Genomic DNA, 27,497 nt, shown 5'->3' with positions numbered 1-27,497 from the left:
GTAAAAGTATTTCGACACTTATCGTGCAAAGTTTTCATGTCCGTATAAAACGTTTTGAAATTTCACTAATACCGTAACGAGACACGATCGTATCGATACTTGCGACTAGTTTAAAAATGTATCTAGAAATTACAAGTTATTTGCTGCAAACGTATATACCTGTATTTGGTAAAAAAAAAAAAAAATTAATATACGGTATGAATAGCCAACTTAGGAGCACAATAGATGCAAATTATGCTTTCATTTAACGCTGAGATAGCATCAACGCAGGTAATGGATAATTGCTTGAATATTCTTGCGATCTCTGCGAAGTATATATTAAATATTTTATCGCTTATATATATATATTTTTTCCAAGTGGTTTAAAACTTCAGAAATATAGCGATAATAGTCGAGTCTCGTAACGATATTAATGAAACTTCGTTAACATTTTTCGTATAATATATATTATATTATATATACATTATTATCTACGCAGAGATTATATATATATATGATATATTCGTAAAAGTTGTAAACAAATATTGTAGTAGCTTCGCGAGCTCGTGTATGTAGTTTCCATTTCGTGCGATTGATAATTGATCAGATGAAATCTAATATGTGGGTGATATTGGTCTCTCAAATTTGGTCTTTGAATACACGATTCACACATTCGATGTTCGTCAACCTGATATACAGCGAACGTAAGAAGTATTCGTAGAGCGATGAATTTCAACAAAAATTTCGTGCAACTTTGTTTACATAAAATATTTCATCAAAGGAAAATTCGTACGTATTCGTAGAAACCGTCAGATTGGATTATAAATAAAGAGATATTATTTATCTATATTTTTGATGGGAACATTAACAAATATGTATTCAGAAACCAGAGGAAATTATACGCGTAATAAGTATTCGTCCAGTTCTCGTATCGTGAAATTGTGCATAGCATAATTATAACATAATATATGACATGTCAACACAATTAGCATCAGTATATTCGGAGACATGGTCAACAGAGGATGGGATCTAAATTGAAATACAAGTAACTAACGCAATTCTGGTATACCACGTAGAGGCGAAGAAACGTGGCAGAAGAAAGAAAAATTATTATAAATTTGCGTGACACGTGCAAACCGTTCCGTGACATTTGTAGGATTGTAAATAGATCGAGTTTAATAATCCGAGGGATTATAGTCGGATATTGCAGTCCTCTCTATAGGTATTTCGTATTTTTATTACAGCATTTTAACAAAGCTTTGAATGGCTTACGTTTATATAACGTTTTTTTTTTTGTTTATCCATACTCGTATAATATATCGGTAAAGTTTGACTATTAATAGGATATAAATCCTAGGTCGTTTCACCGGCGCGAATAGCGATTCCTTTTATTGCGAATCTGATACGAAATCAGACTCGTCTCTTCGATTAAAATAAATTCATTCCCGTCTGGAAACGTGTCCCGGGAAATGACCGAAACATTCGACAAAGCGCCGGCTGATCGCATTTATTCGCGAATAGAGATAATAGTTTGAAAGTAGGATCGGCTAGCAGATCGAGAGCCGTGAAATTTAATAGAAATGAAATTGCGTGCGGGAAACGAATCTGCCTCTTCCATGCCGCTATTTCACTCGATACAATTCCTTTCTAATTAACGTGACCGAGCTTACCGCGTTCCATTCGATCACCGTTGCTTTATTTCTTTGACGACGATCCCTAACGGTGTTTCGTACTAGTTCGATCGAAAGGACTACTTTGGCAACCCGTAGACGTTGTCGAGCGGGTACAGGGTGGCGTGCAAACACACTCGAACCCGTAGCCGTTCCCATAACGGACCGAGTATACCGACTGCTCCCCGTTTCGCGCGTAGATAGAGAGATACGGATAGAGGAGGGTGCACGACGAAGGGGTGCGAACGTTCGTGTGCTCTTCTCTCTCCGTTTCTCCAGTTCACTCTCTCTCGCTCTCTCTATTTCTCTCTTTCTCTCTTCGTGGCTGTCCTTGTCATCCGCTTGGTTGCAAAGAGAAGGATGGAGTGAGAGGGGGCGAAAGAGGGAGAGAGGAGAGGAGAGGTGCACTCACACAGGTGTCGAGGGAGCCGTGCAGGGTTATAGGTATGGCCAGGTCGAGCCGTTGGTCTTGCTTAATCTGATTACAAGCGGACCGGGTGGGGATCGATATTTTCGCGTGAGTTTTCCAGGCAATCGGCCGCGAGATAGCGCGGCTCGGCATATTTTATACGCGTTCAGGCTGGCCGACCCCATTTACAACCCTGTCCGTCTGTCCGTCCGTTCGTTCGTTCGTCCATTCGTCCATTCGTCCAATCCGTCCCTAGGTCCCTCCGTTCGTTCGTTCGTTCGTTCGCGCGTTTTATCAACCGTCGACGACCGAGCTTACGGTCGCGCGCATACGTATTTTTTTTTTTTCCCCACCTGACTCGCATACTAGTTACGGGTCTAGTTGCAAGATCGCGGGATTCTACTCGAAACGATGGTCGGACACGGGAGTCGTATCGCAGAAATTGCGCATCGTGCCCAAAGCATTTCGCATTATGCGCTTTTCCTGCGATATTTATGACAGTTTTAGGTAGCAGAACGCGATAAAGAGAGAAGCAGAGGATCGGTATGTACATATATCGGAGGTTTCGATTTTACGCGCGGATTTAGCGCCAGTGACGCGAATATTTGTTCCTGGGATAATGTATTTCCGAATTATCCGACGGGATTAAAGCTTAGGTAATTGCAGCTATCGGGCATACAGCCGGGATATGCCGACTCCGGTAGCGTATCGCTACCCAATGTTATCGGTATCCGAAGCAATCGCTTGCCCGTTCGTCTTCCTTCTTACCTCGCCGCGTCACTGCAAGAATTCCGGTCCGAGAAGCGAATAATCTTTTCCTCGCATCCTATTCCTCGCTTCGTTCGTTCTTGCTTCGAAGGATTTCGAGTCCCGGAACCGACGTCCCTTTACCATACGTCTCTCGGTAGACGCGCCACGTGATGGATGGCTTGGTCCGTGGACGTCGACGTGGCCGGAGTTTACGGCGACACGAAATATGTCTCTTTTCTTGTAACGCGATGCACCTTTTCTTTCTTTCCTCTTTCTTTCTTTTTAGATTTTTTCGCTTCTTTTGTTTCTCTGCGTTCGCTGGTACCCATTTTCGTTGAACCGACGCCGCGGATTCTTATTTTTCGCCTGACATATACCGAGCCCGCTTTTCTTATTATTAAGACGTTAGGAATACTTAGCTTTAACTTTGCTGCAATTCTTGGTTCTTTTCACGTCTCGATCTCACCTTAGTTTTCGTCGACAAAAGATTCTTTCGAGGTTTCTGAAGAATTTTTCGCGTGGAATTGAAACGGGAAATCGCGCGTATCGATAAAGATTCTTCCGCATTTCCCTTGAGAATTTAATAAATTTACTTGGGCCGAAAATTAGCAGAGGGTTGCTTGCTGCCGTTAAGCCGAATTTACTTGGCGAATGTGATTTTAATATTATTTTCGAATTTACGATTTTCCATATGTATTTTTATCTATTTCGTTTTATCGTTTTCTCGTTAATCGCGGAGAACGTGTTGAATCGAACGACTCATAATAAAAACGCTTCTTTTCCGTGTTTCTCTTTTACCAAGAGAGTTTATTCTCCAGCTAAAATCATTCCACGTTAGACCAAACGAGTTTATTGCGTTAGTCCATTAACCTATTAACCGAGTAGTACTTCCTTTATGTAAATATCCTCTTTCTTTTTACGTATATCGTTGGTCGGATCATTTTTGCTAAGAATAAATTATATCGCATTCGCTTTGATAAGAATTAAAATTCATCTAACTTTTGCGCGAATCTGTGTTAATTAATATTCGATCGTACAACTAGGACAGTTTCCGATTCGAAAGTGACCCGGTCAACACGTTGACTGTCATCGTCGTTGATTCGCATCACTAGAGTTTTTACAACGATTGAAGTAAGATAAATTTATGGACTAAATAATTTTCGACTAAATACGATATAATATTTTGCAAAAATTAAATGACAGTCAACGCGTTAACGGATAAAAGTGACGACCAACGGAGCCGCTAACTCAAGGACCCACGACGCAACGTTTCTCCTCGTATGGTAAAAATCGTCTCGGGTTAGGCCAAAGGAGGCTGAGTCGACTATATCCGTTGGCTATTTCGTTTTTTTTAAAAACAATCCATTATTTTTCCTGGTACGATGTTTTATGGACGATTCAGCGGCGCGACTGCAAAACAGATCGCGCGTAATCTCGTAAATCATCGCGACGTGTCGCGCGTTGCAAGGCTCGCTGGTTGGTGCCTGCTGTTTCAAACCGTCCGGCTTGCCAGTGACTTTTACACGAACGCGGGGAACAGGTGGGAGAACGAGGAGGAGGAGGAGGAGCAGGAGGAGGAGCAGGAGGAATAAATTTTAGGTAACGACACGAAACGCGTCGCTGGAGAGGTTCCGGTTATTCGTCCAGGTCGCGAGCCTCGCGTTTCTTCGCATTTCGGATCGCAGCGTAACAGCGTGACACGATCGTCTTTATTTACGCGCCACGCAGTTTGCATCGGCAGTTGGCGAGAATCTTCGCACGCCCGTTTCGATCCCGCGTCACGCTTGTTCGTTGATCGAGCGACGCGGCTGTGATGTTTGGTTGGGACGAAAGAAGGATCGATCGATGCCTCTTTATCTTCTTCCGATTCTTCTTATTTTCCTTCCTTAACTTCCGTGAAAGGGTTGCTTGAATATACAAGTTGGAAAAGTTTCAAGTAAAACTATTTCTTCTTTATAGAAAATTCCTAGGAAATTGTTTATCGCGGCATAGACGTTCAAGTTCGATATACAGCGGCTGTAAAAAGTATCGATACACGCCGTTATCTTTCAACGAAGCGTTCTTTTTATCAGCAGCAGCAGCAACTGTAGGAAAATAATTTCCCAAAAACAATGTTTCCGAGGATAAACGCGTAAGAAAAATCGTTGATTCGAGTTTGGCTTGTTCGCGACGGCTCGAGTTGCAGGGTTAATTTCCGTGGCACAAACGACGAGAAAGTGGCAGCGAATACGATTTCCAGCGATTTATGTCGTAGGTCATTTATAACGGAAGGACGGCTCGGTAACGTTTAGCCGGTAATCGACGCGATTCAATTAACTTTCACAGCGAGCACGTCACGATGTTCATCGAATAATTCGTTCGTCCATCCGACAACGAGATATTCTTGTTGGAAGCAAAAACCGTTTGAAAAGCAATCGTCCGTGCTCGACTTCTTAAAAATTGCCTGGAAACTCGTGGAAACGCGCTGTCGACGAAAACGTAAACGTCTTTTTCTTTCGTTGGAACGCTCAAAGTCGAGGGATCGCGAACGCGTCTTTCCTTCGCGCGTTTAGCTCCGCCGTTGAACAAAGTCGTCCTCTCCTTTCCAACTTCTTCTATTTTCGAGCATTTTTTTCGTCACGCTTTACGGTGCGCTACTTGCCAAGTACTCTCGAGACTTTGCCGCTAACTAAGTGTTCTCCGTCCACTTTTGTCTTTCGCGGTTCGCTTTCTTGCTTCCACTCTACCGGCTGCTGCTTGCTATTGCTGCTGCCGCTGCTGCTCGTTCCGCTTCTTTCCTCCGCTCTGCGTCTTCCGTCCCTTTACCGCGAGACTTTGCTTCTCGGAAGTTTCGCGACAGTTTCCATTTGTTTAGTCCGACTATCGCGGCGCGTCCTTTCTCCGCGACGGTGCATACGAGATCGCGTCTCGCGTCGCCCTCTTCTCCTCTATGCGAATCTTCTCTCGCCGAGGAACGAGCGAGAAATTCCTCGCGCGCCATAACGCAGAGCCTCGCGGGACGTCCCGTGATTCACGATTTATAAAGCCGACCTCGGGAATTTGGCGCGGTGGCGGGCGCGGTGGCGAGAGTCGGCGGAAGAGTAAGATGAAAATCGAGGTCGAAAGTTGTCGCTGGCTAGACCAGCGGCTGAATGGATCGGAAAGCTCTACCGACGCGACGGCTAGCCGCTGTTACGAGCCTCGCCACCCCTCGTAGACGGGGTTATTCGTACCTCTGCAGGAACGACTAATGCTCGACTAATTGCCAGAATGTAAATAAATATCCCCGGCACGGTCGTGATCCAGCTACCTCCGGGGAGTACGTCTATGAGAATATACTGCGTTTGGACATGCATCGCTGCTTCAATGCCCGGATCGCGCGCTTGCGCTCCTCCCTCGCCTCTCGTTCCTCGCTTTTACGCCTCTTTCGTTTCTCCTACCCATCCTCGGTAACGACTTTCGAGCGAGAATACGTATCGTTCGCGGTATCGTTGCTGTTTCGTTCGTCGTGTCGACAAACACCATTCGGCATTGAGTCGCTGCAAATTGCCGTGCAACGTGTCTTGCGCGTTACCGTCGGTCCGTTACTCGTCGCTTTTGCTTTTCGTTTTCGTTCGAAAGGGCCATGCGATTCTGCGGCAAACGTGACGCAATGCGATGGCACGCTCGTAACGTCGGTCCATGCAAATTTCCCCTATCGACGTGGATATCGAGCCGTTTGATATTCTTCGCGAGAATTCGCCCAATTCCGGCCAACGTCTAACTTTCGTCGAACGATACGTCGAGTCGTCGCGAGTTTTCGATTCCGCTTCGTCTTATCGCCTCCTCGTCTTCTGGGTCGAACGAGTCGATAAACTTCGTCCTTCGATCCGACGGTCTTGGAGCACGCGAGTCTGCCCAATTAACTCGAAACTGGCTATCGTTTAGCGGTTGCAGGAAATATGCTAGGGCCGGCGAGTACGACTCGTCGTCTGGAATTTCATCGGAGGACAGGATCGACCTGCGAATACCGCGCGATTTCGCTATTCGCGTTACAGCGGACCGATCGACCGGGCGGCTGCAGCAATCGGAAAATTCCGGCTATACGATTGTTCGTCCGTGACTTTTCTGTCGATACGGCCGCGCACTCGACTCGGAGGCTTCCATGGATTACGCGCGAAATTGCATCCAAATCCTGTTTTTAATACCCTCGACCCGTCGACTCTTCCTGTCGATTACTTTCAATCGGCAGCGTCGATTGCTCTTTAAATCGTAAAATATGAAAACTGTCGAAGCGCATCGGACACGCGTTTCCATGTACCAGTGTCACGAGTCTCGGCCTATTTTCCAGCTAGTCTTCCGGGCCAGACGACCCTCGGGGGAACGGAGACGACGAGGGATGTACCGTTTTCCATTAATTTACGTTACGCTAATTTAATCGACCATCAACCGCTTTGTATAGCGTTAAACTCGGCCCTCTCGAGGTCCGTCGCCCTGTCTGTCGATAGAGAGAGGGACGACGCGAAGGGAGAAACGGGCATTCTAGTTCCTCTCTCGTCATAGGGTACGTAACTTTGCAAATCCCGTGGCGACAGAAGCGCGAGAGTCTCGGAACGTTTGAAGGGAACGAAGATATCTTCGCTGGTCGGATGTCGTGAGTCGAAAGTGCAGAGTCGAGAAAATAGGCTAAAGAGAAAGAGGGAAGAGCAAAATGGGAGAGAAAGAACGGATCGAGGGAGGAATCGAGAGTCGCCGAATCGAAAGAGCTATGACACCGAGCACGGGGTTGTGTTCTTTGTGCGCTCGGCCCGATGCATCCGGTCGACGAGTAGATTGCGCGACTGTCAATAGCAGAATAATTGAAAGACGCGCTCTTAATTAGTATCCGGCCGGCAGTCTTGCGCTCGACTGCCATCGTTCGGGCTTATTTCGACCGAGGAATTGCGAGAAAGAGAAAGAGAGACAGAGAGAAAGAAATTGAGAGCGATTGAGGTACGAGAAGGAGAGGGAACGCTGTGCGAGCCCTTTTCGCGAAAGAGATACAAAGGATGGAGAGGAAAAAAGAGGCGAACGTAAAAAAACGACGACGAGACACGGACAAAAACGAAAGGAAGAAGGCTGGAAACGGTCGTATTTCGCAGTTGGCAAGAGTTGCGCGCGACAAGAACGTGAGAAGCATTCGAGACGTTTGACTCGCGGTTACCCCAACTTTCTTTCCCCAATGAGTCTTCCTCCTTTCTCTCTTCCTCTAAATCTCTCGTTATCGGTCTTTGCTTCTGCCTTCGTCGCTCCGTCAACCTTCTCCTTAATCGCGTTAATGAAATTCTGTCACGGCTGGATACCGAGCTCGACGCGGGACGAATGTTTCTCGCGAAAAGAAAATCGGTGCTCCCCAACTGGAGAACGTTGATCGACCACGCACGTTCCTTTGTTTCGCCATTTTGAAAATGAACTATCGCACGTGTTTTTCTTTTAAGATGTAAAAATTTATTTAATGATTTTGCATTTGTAATTTGTTAATCCGTGTAACTGGTTACGTAATCAAAGCGCTGTATTCGTTTCATAATCTCATGCTCGATATTACAAGATATTAAAAATAGAATCGACTAGCGATTCAGTGAACGGTAATTCAGTTTGAAATATTATTTATGTTTTTATATTCCGATTTTACTCCGCACGCTTATGTCTTATTTGCAGCTAAATATGTAAATGAAAATGACCGTCGATGATCAGAGTAAATTCCGTTACTACGTTTCTTCACCTATCTCGCACGTCGATCACCGAAACAGTCGCAAATAAATAAAACGCCGTACAATAAAATAAGTTCAATAATTCCCTGCAGCGATTCCGTTTTGCGACAAATCTCTATTGACAGATACTTCGATAAAGGTATCTGTCAAATGGTCGTTGAATTTTTGTAATCAGTTACGAAAGCAACAATGGTATACAATTTTTTACAAGTTTCTCCTGCAAAGAAGCGAACGTGATTTAAAATCAAAAATTTTTCCTTCCTCTCTCTCTCTCTCTCTCTCTCTCTCTCTCTCTCTCTCTTTCTCTCTCCCGTCCCTCTATCGCTTTAATCCGATTCCGCGTAAAGACAAAGTAATTTTAGTAGAAGAGGAGCATTCGTCTCAGCGCTGGGCTTCAAAAATGCATAATCCATTGGCTTCGATCTCTGGTTGGAAAGGGCCGTAAACATACGGGTAAGGAGAAGCGGAAGAAGGAGAAGGCGAAGGCGAAACGCGAGGGCGCAAAAGGGCCATCCATTGTAGCCTTCGAGCTCGCGCACTCGAGCCGTCGCGCGACCGACCGAATCGACCCCGTAAACTGACTCGTCGTTTACGGCCTCGTCTGCGAACCGTTGCCAGCCTGCGGAAACGCGCGCACGTACTTTCCTTCTCGAACACCGACGTTAACGATATCTCGTTAAGTCCCGTATCCGATCGAACGATTTTCCCGCAAGGCTAAGCATTTTCGCGCGGCTAGAAACGGCACTCGCCTTTCCACGCTCGTCCTTTTCCGTTATTGCGTTTGCCTCCTTTTCGCTCTTCCCTCTTTTCTTACAAATCGCCTAACGATCTTCGACGGCCGCTTTGAGCGCTTTCATTCGGTTTTAAACTCCGTTTGTTCCTTAGCTTGTACAGTGTATACGCTTCCTCCGATAATGGCACTCGAAGAAACCAGCTAAACGCCGAACGCTACACTCTGCGAGCCTCCGTTAATTGCTTCCTCTGTCTCTTCTCGAATTTTCGCTCTTGCCCATTTTTGTTACGGCTTTTTCACGTCGCGATTCACGATATACATATCGCGATACGTTGCGCGGAATATCGCGTTGTAATTATCGCCTGTGAAAGCGTCGAGAAAGCGATTCTTGCGAGATACGATACGTGATGGCACGATACCGATTTTCGGTATAGTGCTTCGTCGATCGGTCGTCCACGATCCTTTTTTTCCATCCGGTTGAAGAAAGATGGCAAGAATTGCTATACATTCGTACCGTGGCTGAGGTATCGCCATGGATGTAGAACGCCGTGAATGAAAAGATCCCTTTTATCTTTTCCCATTGATCGGATAAACTCAATATTTCTTACTCATTTTTCTTCCGTTTAGTAGCTCCTTTACGTACAGATCAAATGGGTAAAACTTCAACCTCGACCATTTGCCCAGAATAGCTTCCGTTCAAAAACGCGCGTTCCATAGACAAGAAGGTATCACTAAGTGAAAATCAAACGACCCACGCAGAATTAGCAAGATAACGTGCGAGTGTCTTATTGTTGGGTCTTTTGTCTTTCGATAATACGCACACGCGCGTACAATACTTTTGCGTAAGTGAGGTGGCTGGTCGTCGGTGATACACGCTTTTGTTAAACTCTGTACTATTTGCTGGTTCGAGGAAGCGCGTCGGTCGGAATACCATCGTCATCCGATTCACTCACGTGCCACAACAATTTTAAATACAATTTCAAGAGTAATTTCACATATGTAGAGTTTTATTGCGTATTCGGGTTTCTTTTATCGTGCAAACGCTGGCTACGAAAACTTTTATTTCGGTAAACATTTTATATTCTTTACATGTGTATACGCGATAAAAAGAGTACGGTAATCATCGTGGCAAACGTATATCGCGATACACGTGTCACTGGTGCAAAACAGCACTCATGGAACTTTGAACTTTTCGCTCGGCTTTCAAGTTTTGAGGAAAATGCTAAACACTCGATCGATTCGCGCATTGCTCACGACGCAGGAGCGGTCCCAGTGTGCACATAGGCAAAGTTTGGAGGGGACGGATATCGATTTTCTGCCATTGTTCTTAATTCGATCGCTGGTAAAGCCAATGGAGAAGGGTGGCGACGACGCGCGACGTCCGCGTCGACTCGCTTCGATACGAGCCGATTAACCGCTCGAAAAAAGCAACCCGTAATTAAGTCTGCACCGATATTTTATCGACGCTAGTCGACCGAGCGAGTTATCGGATAATCGATATTTTCGGCCCGTTTACAAACGCCAAAACGCTCTTCCACCTTTTGCACCCTGCACGAACCTTCGTGTCGTAATTCACCGCATGATTCAAGGTGCTTAGATTTGCGCGTCTGTTTTCTACTAATTCGAGGTCGGTACTTGCGTCATTTGTCCCGTACGTATCATGATGCGGCACGCTCCGCCTGCTCGTCCCACTGTCTTCGTTCTAAAGCATTTTTCCATAACATTCGATATCCGTTGATATCGTGATTTTAACAAAATAATAGAAACTGACAATTATAATTTTGGTTCTGTTCGATCGTTCGAGATATTTAACGGTAAGTGTTACTTATCGATACAATTTACTTTATAAATAAATTGTTTGCAATAGTAAAAACAGGATGGTCTAATGGCATTAATAGAGATAATGAAAAATGAACCAATAAAATTCCTGGAACGATTCTAGCTGTCGGGAAAGCAAATAAAGGTAGTATAAAATACAAGCACGTATTGATCGATCCCAAATGCATCAATACTTTCTTAGCAAGTTATCAATAATTCCTGAATCGAATATTTGCTGGAGTTTAATGAAAAATTTAACAGATCGTTATTTTATATATAATGTTTGACAGATGCTTTAAGAGTAATAGGACTCACAGTGCTGTAGACGACAGAAATCAATAGTTTTCCACATGTTATACATTAACAGTTTAACAGTTAAATTAATACGTTGTATTATAATCAGACGCGTAATACGCAAAAATATCGAAACTGTGTAAAGTTTAGAGCACTGATCGCAAAATGCCTACTGGGATTTTACTTGTTCGTTCGTCACCGACTATGTTCATAAAAATTGCATAAACATCTGCAGTCTAATTATAACCGCAACAAGTTATCGGCGTGTCAATAAATATGTACGACGTTCGTGCGGATCGTAGAAATTTATCTGGACGAACGAATGTATTGACGTGTTCGAACACGAATCGTCGAATCTACCCTTCTCGTGGCTCTTTTAATCAGTTGATTCGATAAGCGTTGGAGGACGTAGTTGGTGGAATTAGCCGCGTCTCGAGATTCGTTAGATCTTGCGAGGAATTCGAAAGGGGGAAAAAAAAAAGAGGAAAAGCGCGAGCGAGTTCTTATCAAACACGGTTTACCGTTGAAATTTTAAGGGAAGAGATTGGATAGACGTTAAGAGGATAGAAGCGATAGCTCCGTGGACCGTGGGGAACCCGTGGCAGCTCTGGTCAACTTTTTCCTCGTTTTGGCAAAAATTGAGGATCCTCTTTCTCTCTATGGCTGGACGATTCGAACGGGAATCGATCGAGGGATCGTTACTGAACGAAAATTCCCAGAGAACGGGAAGGAAATTGGCGCGACGCGACGCGGAATCGCGCGACGAAGGCCGCGGAAAAGAAACGCGACGAGAGCCAGCCGAGTTTATTCTATCTAAGATGCTTTTGATTCTGGCGCGCGTCCCGTTCGTTGGAACGAGAATTTTACCGGAATCGAGCGTTAATTGCGGCCCCTTTAAAACTTTCACAGCTAGCAATTAAGGTGGCACGAATTAATTAATGTTTTTCAACTCGTTCCCCTTGCCTTTCGTGCTTGCTTTCTTAGCTTCTCTGTTTCTTTCCTTCTTTTCTCTTTTGCTGTTCGTCGCGAGTATTCCACGGTTACGCTAAGACCGGTATTGCCATTCCTCTCTTCTCCCGACCAACGTCCCTTTCTTCGCTTCGTTTCCTCGCTACTCGGACGTTACACCAATTTTTGGTGGAATTTCGATCGCAGGATTCGCGCGAAACTATCGATCGATCATCGAGGAATAAACCTTTCCACTGTATTCTAGGTCTGTGCAAAAATCCTGTTTCCAGGTTTCTTATTTTCGAGAATTTCTTTATATTCGTTGTTGCAGGCTGATTCAACAAACTTTTAACGTAATTTTGATTCGCGCATAGCAATCGATCGATCATCAACGAATAAACTTTTATACTGTATATTGGATCTATGCAGAAGTTTCAGCGGCTTCTTCCTATGACGAATGTAATTTATTTCTTCCTACTCGTAATGTATCATCGTCGGATTATTTCTTCTTATTTTCAACTACGTTTTACCATCTTTTGCGATAATTCCTCGTGAAAAACGACTTTGATTTCGAAATACGCCTCCTCGAATATCTTTGATCTTGATGAGATTTTTTTTTAAATAGTTACATCTTTATCGACGAGTAGCAGGACACTGAGAAAAACAAGATGTACTTTACGAATTATCTGTTAATTAATCTTGTAACTTTCAATTCGTTACTTTCTTCTCAAATTGTTGCAAATAAATAATCTTCATGATCTTTTACCGTGTGCAGTGGTTACAAGGAACAAAATACCTTTTCTTATCAGGTTCCGTGTTTCATTTCCAGAGCATCAAATTTTGATAGTGATTGTAAGCGCTTGTCCGAGTTCGATAAAGGCGCTAAACGATACGAAATTTAACATGTTCGAATCTAATTGATCCAATTAAGAAAATTAAATGTTACGATAAATACCATCATGCGCGACTACTTCTGGTAACCGTATTTTTGTAACTGTATTTAGATACTTAGATGTTAGATCGTGCCACGCCGTACAAACGCAATATTCCAAAAATTCGCCATTTAATAATTCGAACGAACTACCACGTTTCGTATAGACCATAGATCGGGTGCTCTAATACCGACGAATGGGCGTGTACGTTTTGTTTCGTTCGTAGCGCGGTTCCTCGTCTATCTTTGATTTCGCGTTTCATTCGTTCCGACCTCAAAGCGCGGAATCGAGCACTCGGTGGCTCTTAAAGCCACGACCACCGAAAGACCGCCGACCGATCGTATTTTTCGGACGAAGGATCCAGTTTTACCGAACAATTTGTCGAACCGGGACAGAGAAACGCATCCAGCGGCCGCAGCACAGGGATGGGACTTTGCGACTCAAAGGAAACCGCGCGGTCGATCGACCGTTCGTTTTACTCGACTTCATTTCTCTCCGATTCTCGATGCCTTTTGCCACAGGTTTTTTCAATCGAATTCCTCTTACCTCGAGATTCTTCCTCGTTCTTAAATTCTTACTCATTCTTTCCGATCTGTTTGTCTAAGGAACGATCGAACGTATCGCCGCAGTCACGCTGGCCATTCCATCCCGACCAATTTTCTTGTACAGAGAAACGAGAAGGTTCTGACCTATCCGTCGGATCGAAGGAAAAGCTGGAAAGCATCGAAGCGCGCGGCCGAGACGTTAAATCGCGCTGTAAATCGATCGAGAAGCACGCTGCAACGAGATGGACCTTGAGATTGTGGTTTCTTTTATGCCAAGGCTGCCGGCTGCACGCTCCTTCTGCAGGGACATTGCGCGAAGTCACGAATCCCGTAATTGAAAATCAATATTTGCGCTCGCTTTGCCTCATGGATGGAATACGCCTCGCGAATACTTCATTCCTTCGCGATCGAAATCTTTGGAGCGTGCACCGCGCGCGCCACCCGTTTCACCGACCTCCACCTTTTTCCACTTGCTCGCTCACCACCGTTTCTAGTTACCCTCTTTCTCTAGGTATCGCGGCGGCTCTCCCCGCGAGACTGTTTCGTGAAACCTGTAACACGAGTCCCTTAGCCGAGCATGACGTTGCGGCGAACGCGGAAAAGTCTCGTCGAGAATGCCGGAACTGGCTGATGTTTATTGATTTTGTACGGAACACCCCGACGATTAAGCAATTTGCTGCGAATTTCGTCCTTGTTAACCTTTTGCCCTCGAAAAGCGTCTTAATCCTTCTTTTTATCGAGTAGGTGGTTAGAAGCAAAGGATTTCACGATTGTTATAATTAGCCTTTTGCACATCAGATTTCCCATAAATGCATAGCAAGCAGGGATTTATGTATTATCGAGGAGATTAATGCACGTTTACGCTTCGCAGGTGTGATATCCTTATTTCAAAGTACCATATCTTTTAAAACGATCGACCGATTACTCGAAAGAGTGATCGCGAAATGAAATGAAATTCATTTTTTTTTTTTTTTTTTTTTTAATCACACCGTAGGCTTTAATTAAAATATTGACAAATTATTTTCTAGAATACAATTTCCTTCCCTTCTAAAATTAGAATAATATTTCTGAGAAGGGAGAAAATATTTTCGATTAGCAAATTCGTGTATAATAATTTTATAAAATTCGCACGAGATGAAAAATATCGCGCTAACGGAGTTGATATTCCCTGTAGTGTAAAGAGCCGACCCTCGACTGATATCGTTAAGTTAGGATACATAATTTCAACCTTTGGATCTTTGAGCCGGGGTGAGTATTCCCCGCATTTGAATATTTTACTGCAACTTGCTTTTGTGAATAAATCGGTAGTCTTGTTTCCTACTATTTGTCGATTGTTATTTCAGATTATTTACATATTTGAAATTTTGATATACCGGTTAAATCGTTTCTTAAATCTTCAAATAGCCCAGTTTCGGTATACAAAGGTTGAGGCATTTAATTTTATTTCGTGCTCTATTTTCACGCGATAAAGACCATTAATAATAGTCTACTACGTGAAGTACAGAAGACTGAATAAAATTCTACACTCTCAAATTAAGTACCATTATTCAGATTTTTATGGTCACCTATCAACAATGTTAGTCGAGGGTTAATTTTTTCGCTTGCTTTTTTTCTGTACGTTCTTCCGTTCGTAAGTATTACAACACGCTTAGAGAAAAAGTAAAGTAAATACGAAAGATCATTAAGAACTCGTTCAGAGCTCTCAAATGACTATTTCGTTTGGAAATTAATTCTTGGAATACGAGAAATCTAAATATTTTACAGCGTAATGAGAATATCGTCAATTAAATTTTTATTTAATTTATATTCTTCTCTATTCCGCTACTGGCGCTCTTTTCGATTAAATTTATTAGATATTGCATTCTATTTCTAATTCTCTGTTTGTACGAATTCTATAAATGATCCCACGATCCACATTTAGATTTCCAACTTCTCCAAATTTTCTACCTAAATTGTCCAAAATTTCCTCGATAAGATTTAAATCAGAGAATTGTGGCCACCAATATACCGCCACTGTTAATTCATTATTTTCCTCTAATTATCGCGACCAACTTTCATAAATTTCTGTCCGCGTATTTTGAATCGTTATCTTGCATGAATATATAATTTTGACCGATTAATCGTTTCCTCGATAACCTGCATCAATTACAACGATTTATGCCAGATCAGCAGCTGTTCGAACAGAAGAATATGAATAGATCGCGAATATTTAGGTGAATTTATATTTTTGCGAATGCATGTAACAAACGGTGAAACTCAAAGATTCGGTTTATAATCGCCTTTATATTCATTTCGTCTTTATAATCCGATACGAATGGATATTATATTGTAAGGGTATCGTTAAAATACAAGTAGTTTTTAAACATTTGCATTTAGCGTTCAATATTTTTAAATTTTGCTGCTATCCGTGTATTTCACGTTTTTCGATTTTTCGAAAATTTGAACGAACTTGCCCACAGATATCCGTGTCGCTGGAATGAAAAACAGGGTAGACAAACACGAAGAGGAAGCGAAGGGAACGATCAGATACTACAACCGTCACCTATTCTAATCTCAATATCTTTTATATTTTCTTCTGTAATATTATTTCTGTTAGCGGTGATGTTAGATATTTCTAAATAAATTTAAACGTAAAGACCCGCACTCGACGTACGACGAACGGAAGAGCATGCATCGCGCCTCTCGTCGTTTTTGTTTATTCCGATAATTCGGAGAGAGTTGCGCGTTTTGGAAATTCCCGTTTCAAGAGGTGTTTCACCTTACGTAATTGCCGCTGATTATGAAATTAAATGTCGGAGGCGCTTAGTTGCTGTAAAGTTTGCCAGCCGGGAGGCTGTAACGAGCCTCTCGGCTTCGCTCTCGCCAAGTTTCACGGGCGAATCGTCGCGATTCACGCATCCTCGTCGCACGAGCGGAGTCTCGACAGCCGAAAGAAGAAACTCCTATGGAGAAAGAAAGGTGAAAATGAAAAGACGAAAAATTATTCGATCCGATGTTCCCTTTTTGCCACGTTCTTTCGAGAGATCGCGTTTCCTTCGAAAGATCTTGGCATCTCCCCTTCGAACAAATCGCGTTGAAGCATCTTCTACGTTTCTACGGACAGGCAGAGAGAAAGAGGGAGGCAGAGAGACAGAGAGAGAGAGAGAGAGAGAGGAGCCTCCGTGGTTTGTTTCGAAAGTGCGTTTTCCAGCTGAGATGTTATCTCGGTCTGTTTGAGAAGTTAGACGTTTGTCGATTCGTCCGGTAGCTCGTGAACGAGGAGATAGCGGTTTCGTATTCGTAGCCGGGCACGAAGATATATTCGCGTAGTCAGGGCGCGAATGAAAATTCACTGGCGCAGCAAAGTGGTGGGTAACCGGCGAGAAATCGAGAGGCTGTCGTAACGTAATGCACGCCTTCTTGGAAAAGCGACCGCTTCACCGTGTAATCCTCGGAACGGTCCTCGCATCCTACGTCGTATATCTATCGTGCATCGCACCTTGTACGTCGTTGTACATCGTTGTACGGTAGTAGACCGCGTACTCCTAGGGATATTGCGTCGCGTCTTAGTCTAGTCGATCGCAGTGGACGCGAATTCGCAAGAAACGCCTTCTTATAGACGCGATTGTAGTTATCTAGGGTAAATCGTTGTTTAACACGTTCGCCGCGGATCTGACTTTCATTTCCTACAATGCTGCGTGCTATCAAATAACTTTCATACAATATCTCTCCCTTTCTCTCTTTCTCTATATATATATATAGCGAAACTTTACATATATGAAACTTTGAACGAAACTTTACATCTAATATTCTTTCGAATGTCTACTTTCATCCTTATAAATCAAGCCGCTTGGCTTTTAGAAATGTTCGACGCTTTAGCGATGTAAATACGTTATTTTTCTTGACTTCAATTGAATTATCATTTTCATTAATTCGATTCGAGCAGAGCTTACGTGATTTAGGTTTGAAAGCAACAGCGCTTGTTAGGTACGTAATATTATTTTCAGTTTCATATCTACGATCATAAATATTTGGACACTTATAGATGATATTAAAATCTGTACGAGTATTATCCCGTTTGAAATAAAAATCGTATTTTACATGCCTCTATGTATACTGTGTTGCAAGAAGAATCTCATAAATAAAATGAAATTCTCCTCTCGTCTATAATTTTTCCCAACCGCTGTTCTCATTATTAGATTTTCAATCGCATCAGTTAATTTTTCCACCGCTTTGCATTCCGTATATGAATTCCGAGCCAAATTCAGACTTTTACAAATGTCGCTAAATTTCCTAATTAATTCAGCCAAAGTTCGCTCGATAAGATTTCGATCAGAGGATAGTATCGTATAAATTCGTTATCCTTACGCGACTGTAACAGGCGATTCTTTGAATCTTTTACAGTCTATTCTTATTCGTTATCTTGGGTGAACTTAGGATTTCTATCAACCGATTGTTTCTTCGCCGATCTAAACCGATTATTACGCTCTGCATTGGAAGACGGTAAATGGTGCCAATATTTATTTATGACCGGAAGTGTACACGGTGCTCGTGTTGGTTTATTTGAGAGCGATACGCAGCATCCGGGTCCATGAGAATCCATTCTGTCGACGGTTCTCTCGTACCCACGCGAATTCCCCAGCCTTGTAAGTGATGTTTACCGGTCGGATTTGTATCGCGTCGGCGTTTGAAAAAACTCTGCCTCTTGCCAGAGTCGAAAACTGTGTAGAGTAGTTTGCCAAGTCCAGGCTACAGGCGTAGGGAGACGAGAAGCTATGGAGACTCCGCGAGAGAAAGGGTGCAATTAAGCTCGCGTTCTCCGTTTATTTGCGCGGCCGTGTCGCAGGGGATACGCGTCTCGACACAGGAAGCGGCTGCTGGCGGAGACACGAACGTGTGAATAGCGACGAAAAGGGAGGGCCTACCGAGCTGTCGACCCGCGAGACCAGACCACCGACCACCGACCACCATCGGTCTCTGCCTCTGCCTCTGGCCCTGCTTCTGGCTTCGCTACACACGGCTACTCTGCGCCCGTCCTACCCGCTCGCGATCCATAGTGGCTAGATTGCTCAATAGAGCTGATTATGCGACCACGATCGGCCATGGTTCCACGCTATTTTGTTCGTGCAGGCTGCACACGCCCACGTCGTTAGACCGACAACTTGCTCTCCCTCCTTTTCACCCTTTCCACTCTCACCCTTCGCTGCTCTTCCACCGGTGCAGGCAAGTTGGAACGAGCAAGCACGCGGAGAATATGTGGAGTAACGAGGCAACCTTCTTACACAGCAGCTGCCAACTACTTTGGCTTTGGTGTATCGAGAATGTGCAAGATGAATGCGAGTGTTTCGCTCCACGTTGTTTTCGGTTGTTGGGCAATTTTATAGTAGTAATCGAATGGTTATTAAAAAGCATTATATCGTATTATGCACCGTAACGTGGTTCCGTAATATCGTTTAAAAATTGTCAATTTTTATGTTTCGCTTTACCTATTTCTAATCAAATGTCGTCCTGTCTTGTACTAATAATTACAATTACTATAAACTATTCGAAACAGATAGGAGCGTTGCGTGTTCTTTTAAGTTTCGTATTAGATCACACGATCTGTGTTCTACCTTCCTCGCGATTCACATAGTCTATATCCAAATAATATTCAAGCCCATTTCACAGTTCACACTTCCATCTCACATGTTCCACGTTTCATACATCTCGTCTCGTATCCCATAACTAGTATTTCTAACCCACATCTTGAATCCTAATTCGCACAACACGTTCTACATCCATTCTACGTCACATATTTCATATTTTCATATCGCTCATCCTACAGCACATTTCCATATGTCCTTTCCCACATTCTATACGCCTACCAAACCGCATCCCACATCCTCTGTACAATGTTTACCAAACCATATCCCGTTCCACATTCCGTGTATTCTTCTCTATATTCCATATTCTACACGGTATTTGCTTTTTCCAACCCAAACTACCAATTCCCTCAAACCTATTCCCAATACCCCATATTCTAGAACATCAAATATACCAAACAAACGCAGCAAAGTATATTTTTAAACGGAAAAGATATATTCCTCCCACAACTTGCCCACAACGGTACGTTAGGTTATATACACTTTGAACATAAATTAACATACAGAACATAAAGGAACGAAAGCTTGTGCAATTCTTCTGAATCTTTCAAATCTCATTTATTCTAGCTTGCGAAAATGATAAGGAAGTAAGACCGAAGAAGGACAGAGTTGAGGATAAATGATGACATTCGAATTTTCGAGATTTCGACCAAATTTTTGGTCCGACTTCTCGATTTTGTATCAGGAAAGTATGATGGAACAAGAGGTAGTACCGTGGAATTCCTGGAAAATGACTTCATCTCCAGGAATCGCCTCGATTGTTCCTCGAAAATGACGTCACTTCCAGGAATCGCCAGAATCGTGCTACCATGTCCTCTTGATACAAAATCGGAAAACCGGAGCAAATTTTCACTATTTCGGTTCCGAGCAATTCCTGGAAAATGGCGTCATTTCCCGGAATTGCCGGAATCGTGCAACCTCCTGCACCATCGTGTTCTCCTGATACGAAAATCGTGAGATCGGACCAGAAGTTTGGCCTTTCCAGCGATTTTGTATCGGGAGAACATGACGGAGCAGAAGGTGGCACGATTCTGGCGATTCCTGGAAATGAGGTCACTTTCTAGGAACTATCGAGGCTATTCCTGGAAGTGACGTCATTTTCCTGGAATTTCTCGGAGCCGAAATCGCGAAAATTTGGTCCGATTTTGCGATTTTGTGTCGGAAGAACGTGATAACATGGCAAGCTTTCCGAATTTTTGTTATTTCAGTTGTTCCAACTTGTGAAAATGACAAGAAATTAAAATTGGAGATGGACAGAGTCCAGAGACATGATATTACATTCGAATTCCCTTTATAAGATCTATTTATTGATTAAATTTTGAAATTATACAATAATCTTTGTAAATACTCTCAACTGTATAGTGATTCGCGCATTTATCCATCTATTGTCCTATATAATCCTATAGAACTTATCTACACGATTAATCTATATAAATTAATATATACTTAATTCTTAACGATGCATCATGCTTAGTTTTTGAATACAACTATCGTACAAGCATTTCTTTCAAACTACTATACATTATACGTGTAAATCTTAGACATAATTATAAAAGATAGAATATAATGGATTACGACTAATTATCATTACTTGACAGAAATTACAATTAATTTTTTTGACGTTGTGAAGATTCTATATCTAGTTGCGATTTTCCGATGTTGCTGGGAAATTAATTCTGTAACACACAAGAGAAACATTAATTTCATATGGTTTAGAAAATTTCAAACTAAATCTATAATCATTTCGTAACAATATTACTCGAAAATAAATATTTTTGACGCTTCAGTGATAGTAGGAATTGTTTAATTAGTATCATCCGTTCCGATTAACGCTTTTATCTATCGAGCAGAATTTGTGAACCTTTATTCGTGTCTTTCGGAAGTTAAATGGAACGTAGGAAGAAGACTGGGTGCTTCGTTAAGATAATAGAATCACAAAAGTAGATAAAGTGGAACTAATTTATACATATACCTGTCCTTGTCGCACACTATCGCTCTCTATCTCTATCGTCGCTCGTGTCACTCGTTTCGCGTGAAATTTGTGGCCTACGAATTTTATTTTGCGGGCTGGCGGATTGCAACGATTTCTTGCGCGCAATTTATGCGAAAAGTACTCTCTGCATTATTTTTAATCGTGAAACGAGGATGTGAAACGCGGAACAGAGTAAGTCGGATGTAAGGAACGGAGTTGTGATATGGAGCGTGGAATAAAAGATATATCAGATATGGGTTGGCGGATGTTAGATTTGGCAAATGGAGTAAAGAATTTGAAATATGAGACTACTGAAATCTTGCAAAATTTAATTATAAACTAACGTGTAATACAATTCTTATAATATAAGCTAATATAACGAAGAAGTTACTAGTTAATTGGTAGAGAAAATTGTTAAATAATACACAATTAGTAATACATAATATCTAATAAGATAATTTAAAACATTATTAACAACGTTAAAGATGTAACGATTTTAAAATCAGCTCTACTTCGAGCAATATTGCTGGTATTAATAACACTGATGAAATAATAATAAAGCAGCGAAATAATAGAAAAAGGATATAATAATGAAATATATTAAACGAACATAAGAATATTTATATTATTCCATTAATATTCTATTATTATATCTCGCAATTTTCTCAAATGTATTTTTAATTCAAGTTATTCCTGGTTTCCACCATATTTGCTCCAGGAAGGAACGATCGACGGAAAGTAAAGAAAATCATTGAACATATCTGTTATATTACCTTTTGGATCTTTTATCTTCCGTTTGCGAACATTTATTTGAAATAATTCCAGCCGAATAAATCTAAACTAACTGCTAGTAGCTTTGCGAATGGCAAAGTGAGCATTGTTGCTTGTGGCATGTCGCGTGCTCTCCATTGTCTTCTCGTCTCTATAATCCGTGTGTCTGCAGCCTTCCGACAGCGTTGCTTTCCATTTCTAGTCTTGCAACAGGAAAATGGAAACGTCATTACAGTTCTATAGATGATAAACGCTTTGCGGAGAGGAAATTTTCAAAAGGATCGTAACTTTAAAATCGGATTATTAGAAATAAAAGCTAATTCGTTTACATGTCTCTACGTAGCTATTTAGGCGCGTTAAAAAAGTTAGGGTATTCTACGGCCAAACAGGTAAGCGAAGATCTTCAGAACGCCGAAGCTGTCGAGCTTCGCAAGAGTTACACATTAAAAAATATTTTAATATATAGTAAAGATCATAAGAAAAAGAAAGCTCTTTGATTTATCCTACTGATTCTAAATGATGCTTGGAGTGCATCGTGATAACTAAAGAATCCGTTATTTAAAAAAACAATATAAAAAATACGGTATTCTTAAATAAACTGACAATTTTCTTGATTTTCATTTCGATACGAGCAACTCAACGTGAAAAGGGTAATGTTCGCTTTATTATTCTTAATCCTGAAATTCTGTCGATCGAGCATTTTTGTCTTTCCATTAGCTCGGACATGGGCCGTGCCGTGCTTCAAATTTCACGCCGAAAGTTTGGCGGATCAGAGAAAGGAACGAGTTCTAGGGAATTTCTATGGAAATTTTACTGAGATCGACTTCGATGTAACTATCTATCGTCAGGATGGCGAAACGAGGATGTCTAATACTTTGAAACGGAAAAAAAAAGGAAAAGAACTAGGGACCTGTGACGTTACCTCTTCGACGATCGAAAGAATAACGTGGAAAGTCGACTTACGGCGACGAACACCGGCGTTTATCGAGCAAGCAGAAATTTCTTCCAAAGGAACCACTTACCGTGCAACGTGCCACCGTGGAATTCCAGCGCTGTCAAGCTTTCGTCTGTTTGGAAATTCTAAATTACTTTGGAAATTCTTAACCGCCTATTTCCGTCCAGTTTGTCGCCAATTTTAAGATACTTTATGCACCGACCTTACTTCTAAAACTGTTTTGTATAACTAAACTGATATTATTAGACAAGTTTTGGGTACAAGCCGCGAGTTAGAAGTTGGCGTTATCGATAAAGTCAACAAGTAATAAAACAAACGAAGTTTCACGAGAAAATTGTATAAATCGTACATTATCTGATCATTCTATTCGAGAGCGAAATTTATAATTTGTAATTTGTCGGTTTGTTATTACTAGTCGGCGACCAAATACGACGACTCGAAAGTCGCTTGTATCGCTGGAATCGTCGAACAAAATGGATATCGAGAACATCGCGTTCGTTAAATTGCATACATTCGATATATAGTTATCGACAATTCTACGAAAATAAAATTAGTCTTCTTCGTCGACGAACGGTTCAAGCGTTTCACGTCTGTCTTGAAACGAAACATACTACTTTTACGCGTCTAGTCTGCATCGTATCCATGCGTGTGTCACGGATCAAATTTCTGTTTAGCACATGCTACGCCAGATGCGATGGTCCTTGCGAGATTCCTCCTAGTCTGGACCTTCGGAGGTATCCATCGTTAACGCTAACCCTCAACAGGCCTAAGGAGACACCGTAAACCGAATCTGTTCTGTTTCATTTCTTTTCACATAAACATTTTCGGTTTACAGATGGTCCGCATATTTGTTGCACGCTCTTAACTATTACGGAGAAAACGGGTGTCTGGCGAGATAACAAACTTTTCCCATGAACAAGGATGCCCATATCTGGTTTTCTTTATCATTCATTAGCGGATCATTACCCTCACTTTTCTACCGAAAAGTGCGGACGACGAATCCGCGTTCTGAGTTCAAAAGGGCACACCCACACCGAGCTTTCTTCCCTGATGGTACGAGCCAGGACCGAACAGTTCTTCTTCCGATCTTTTTTCTAGCAAAACCTAACTGTGAAAAATAAACTTGATTTCATACCGAATCTTGTGCTTTCACTTTAAAAATTACGTGACACGTGACTCGTTTGTATTCTGCACTTGACTTAGTATATTCCTTTTGCGCTTACCTTCACCGTACAAGTCTTCCTGTTCATCAGCTTGGTAACACAAATACAGACACGGTACGATGTATATAGCAAAAGAGCCTAAGCTCTCGGCAAAGGAAATCCAACTCGAAGAGGAAAAGACCTTTAGAGTTTACCTTTGTTTACATCTTTACCTTCGCGAAAAAATCTAATGCATTTCGATTAATTAAATAAAGTTGCTTGCAGAGAGGACACGAGTGAACTACATAACCGAAGAGCCTGAAGCTTTACGTTTTCTTATATTCTCCTTTAATAAATTGCCGGACAATTATCTTCCAGATGTAAATTTAATAAAATTAAAACTTTTCTCTTTCGATTCTACTTTCCACTCGGATTCGATCCAGAGAAGGGCTTTTAATAGTTTAACATAAAGTTGAAACGGGAAATTACCTGTAGTGGTTCGTCAAGATATTCCAACACTTACCGTAAAACATTTTTACCTACGCGATAAATATATCGCGTTGCGCTAGGCTTTTTGACATTACCTCTATACGACTATAGCGCGACCGTATTGGCAAACTTTGAAACAGAATCCAAGATGTACGCAGAAACTACAAGGTATTTAGTGCAAGTATACGATATTAGAGATGACAAGGTTGTCGAAATTTGACAGCTTACCGAACGTTTAAAATAAACGCCAATTGTATGTTTAAGACCATTATTCATACCGTGTACTCATCTTCTATCCGATATACGTCTATAGCAAGAATTTTGTAGTTTCTACACGCATACATGTATACGTTTTTACATCGATTTCACATTTTATCGATGTAGTGGCGTCTGATCAAAGCGCTAATATCGCAGGACGTTCGAAGTAACACGTGTAATAAATAGATGAAAATTCCGTACGGTATGTGTCGTGTGACACTTTTGTCGGTCACTGTGTACGAATAACTGGAAGAATTTTCTTTTATGAGAGGAAGAAAGATATGAAAGAAGAAGAAGAAGAAGAACACACGGTAATTTCACGCAGGTGTCAATAGGTAGATAATGTTCACCAGTACGTCTTGCGGTTCTTCGTTTTCGAACATCTCGATAAACGAGAAACGTTAGGAGAAAGTCGCAACGTCGGACGCTGCGAAGAAAAGTTTCTTACCGTAATTACGAGCAGGCTGCCGCATCTGAGAATCGTATCTCAGCCGATGACGTTCCACTGGCGATAATCGAGAGGTTGCGTCTAAAAGTCGGATTGGCAGACAGCCGAAAGGTATCGCGGCGGTAGTCGGAGAACCGATCGATCCGAGTGCGGTTTTTCAGGAGCACAGGTGCGCGAGTAAGAAGACCGGTCGACATTTTATAATTCAGGATGCTGGGAGAAATGGAAGAAATTATGGAAGACGGCGAACGATCGCGAAGGGTTTCGCGACCGCCCGCAGCCTTCCAGAGTACATCGTCGATTCTCGCCGTTGATTCAACCTGGCCTTCGCACCTGCGGAAACGTACCGCGTTGCCGTCTCGTACTTGGCACGGATAAAAAACCGACGAGCAGATAAGCGACACGCTGAAAGGAATAATTGAGATTTATGTCGTCGCAGGGGAAAGACAGCGTGGAAACGCGGAGGCGTGCGAACGTCGCGGCGCGCCGGAACAAAACGAAAAAGAGAAGAACGGAGTCTGCTCCGGCGAAGAAGTTAATTAAAGGCAAGGCAAGACAGGAGGACCACGAGAGCGGAATATCGATCAACTCGAGATTCAATTTCGATCGAAACGAAGAATCTATCGGGCTGCTCGCGCGAGATTATAATAATTTTAATAAAAGACTCTGTGTCCAAGAAACGTTGGACGTCGATCGCTGGCTTCCTCGGGTAACTAGCCGCTAACCGTTCTTTCGTGCTCGGTCGAGTACGAGGAATCGTGGAGCCAGTTCGTTTTAAGGTCGGGTCAGTGGAATACTTTAAAAAAGGATCTCGCGGACGACTTAAGAGATCGCGACCCCGTTTCCCGGTCATTGGCCCCAACTACGTAATACCGAGAGATATCGACTTTATTTCTCCTCCTCCCATTCCCTGTTACGCGTCATACGTGTATTTTTGGTGTATCGTGACGAACAAAAAGTCAATGATACGTCCGAGAGAGGTAAATTGAAAGAGCGAGAATGGATATTTGAAGAATGGAACGAGGAAGAGAGAGAAAGAGAGAGAGAGGGAGTGTGTGTGTGTGTGTGAAAGAGAGAGAGGAGAAAGGAAGGAGAAGGGACAACGACGCGGTTATAATTGCCGCGCATCGATTCCCTGGTCTCCTCGATGCCAAACTCGTCTCCCGTTTCGCCAATTCGACTCGTCGACGAACGTCCAACACACTCGCTCGCTTACAAATCGAGCAAATTCGAGCCGGCGCCGAATGCTAACCGCTCGTAATCGGATTCGATGGCTGGCACTCTCGTCGCCTCCTCGTTTGGACCGTTGCGTCGTCGCGAGAATCGCGAGGTATCGCGCGCTCTCCGATACGCGAAGGCGAGAGCACGAAGAAGCGTCCGTCGTCGTTGTTGGCGTCGAAAGGTGAAAATAGAAAGGCGAAACGACGAAGGGAGAGCACGCGTCGATACATATTCAAAGGACGAGGCAGGCCGTCTGGTCTGGCACGGGCCATTAGCATCGATCGTCTTCCGGGAGACTCGCGTCGGTTCGCGTCGACCGACCGTTTATCCTCTCGAGAATTTCCTTCTGGTATCGAGTTAAGGGGCGCCCCTTGCACGATCCCCGCGCGTCCTCCGCCCCGTATTGTCCCGTGGCACGAACGACCATTAATTCTTTCTCGACCACTGGAACAGCCGGAGATCCTCCACGTCCGACGGCGAAAGCCGATCGAGCCACCGGAACACGCCGAGATCTTCTAATCGCGCTCGTCTGTTTCGCGTACACGTAAATGGGCAGGAGATAATGGGCCGTGGGTACACGCCCGGCCAGAGGCAACCAACACCAATCACCTATTGTATAGCAGTATATACCAGGATCGAGGTTTCCAGTGGATCGCGGCTGAGGTGATATTATTATTTAGCCCGAGGAGTACCAACCCGAGAGTGTATTCGGTGGGACGTGTCGGGTTTGAGAATCGCTTTTGTAATGAAATACGATTTATTTACTAAATATGCGAAATATATATATATGTATATATATATATATATTATGTATACGTATATACATTAGGCCAT

The 27,497-nt window shown here is 42.7% G+C and overlaps 2 protein-coding genes and 1 long non-coding RNA gene across 3 annotated transcripts in view; 1 reads left to right on the top strand and 2 right to left on the bottom strand.

Moving 5' to 3' along the window:
• LOC139992685 (uncharacterized) overlaps positions 1 to 23,471 on the top strand; it is a 45,640-nt gene extending 22,169 nt beyond the window's left edge. The window contains exon 3 of the long non-coding RNA XR_011801177.1: positions 22,868 to 23,471. This is a non-coding gene — a long non-coding RNA (uncharacterized lncRNA). The remainder of the gene's footprint in view (positions 1 to 22,867) is intronic.
• Positions 1 to 27,497, bottom strand: part of Meng (serine/threonine-protein kinase meng-po) — a 215,426-nt gene that overhangs the window by 33,766 nt on the left and 154,163 nt on the right. The window lies entirely within an intron of this gene.
• Positions 20,954 to 27,497, bottom strand: part of LOC139992672 (cell adhesion molecule 2-like) — a 149,794-nt gene continuing 143,250 nt past the window's right edge. The window contains exons 12-13 of the mRNA XM_072013782.1: positions 22,153 to 22,353; positions 20,954 to 21,083 (exon numbers count right to left, since the gene is read on the bottom strand). Coding sequence (XP_071869883.1) covers positions 22,186 to 22,353 — 168 coding nt within the window. The 3' untranslated portion in view covers positions 20,954 to 21,083; positions 22,153 to 22,185. The remainder of the gene's footprint in view (positions 21,084 to 22,152; positions 22,354 to 27,497) is intronic.

This window comes from Bombus fervidus, chromosome 12 (assembly GCF_041682495.2).
Source record: "Bombus fervidus isolate BK054 chromosome 12, iyBomFerv1, whole genome shotgun sequence".
NCBI lineage: Eukaryota > Metazoa > Arthropoda > Insecta > Hymenoptera > Apidae > Bombus > Bombus fervidus.
Note: the sequence above shows the minus strand (reverse complement) of the source record. Positions and strands in the feature narration are given on the sequence as shown.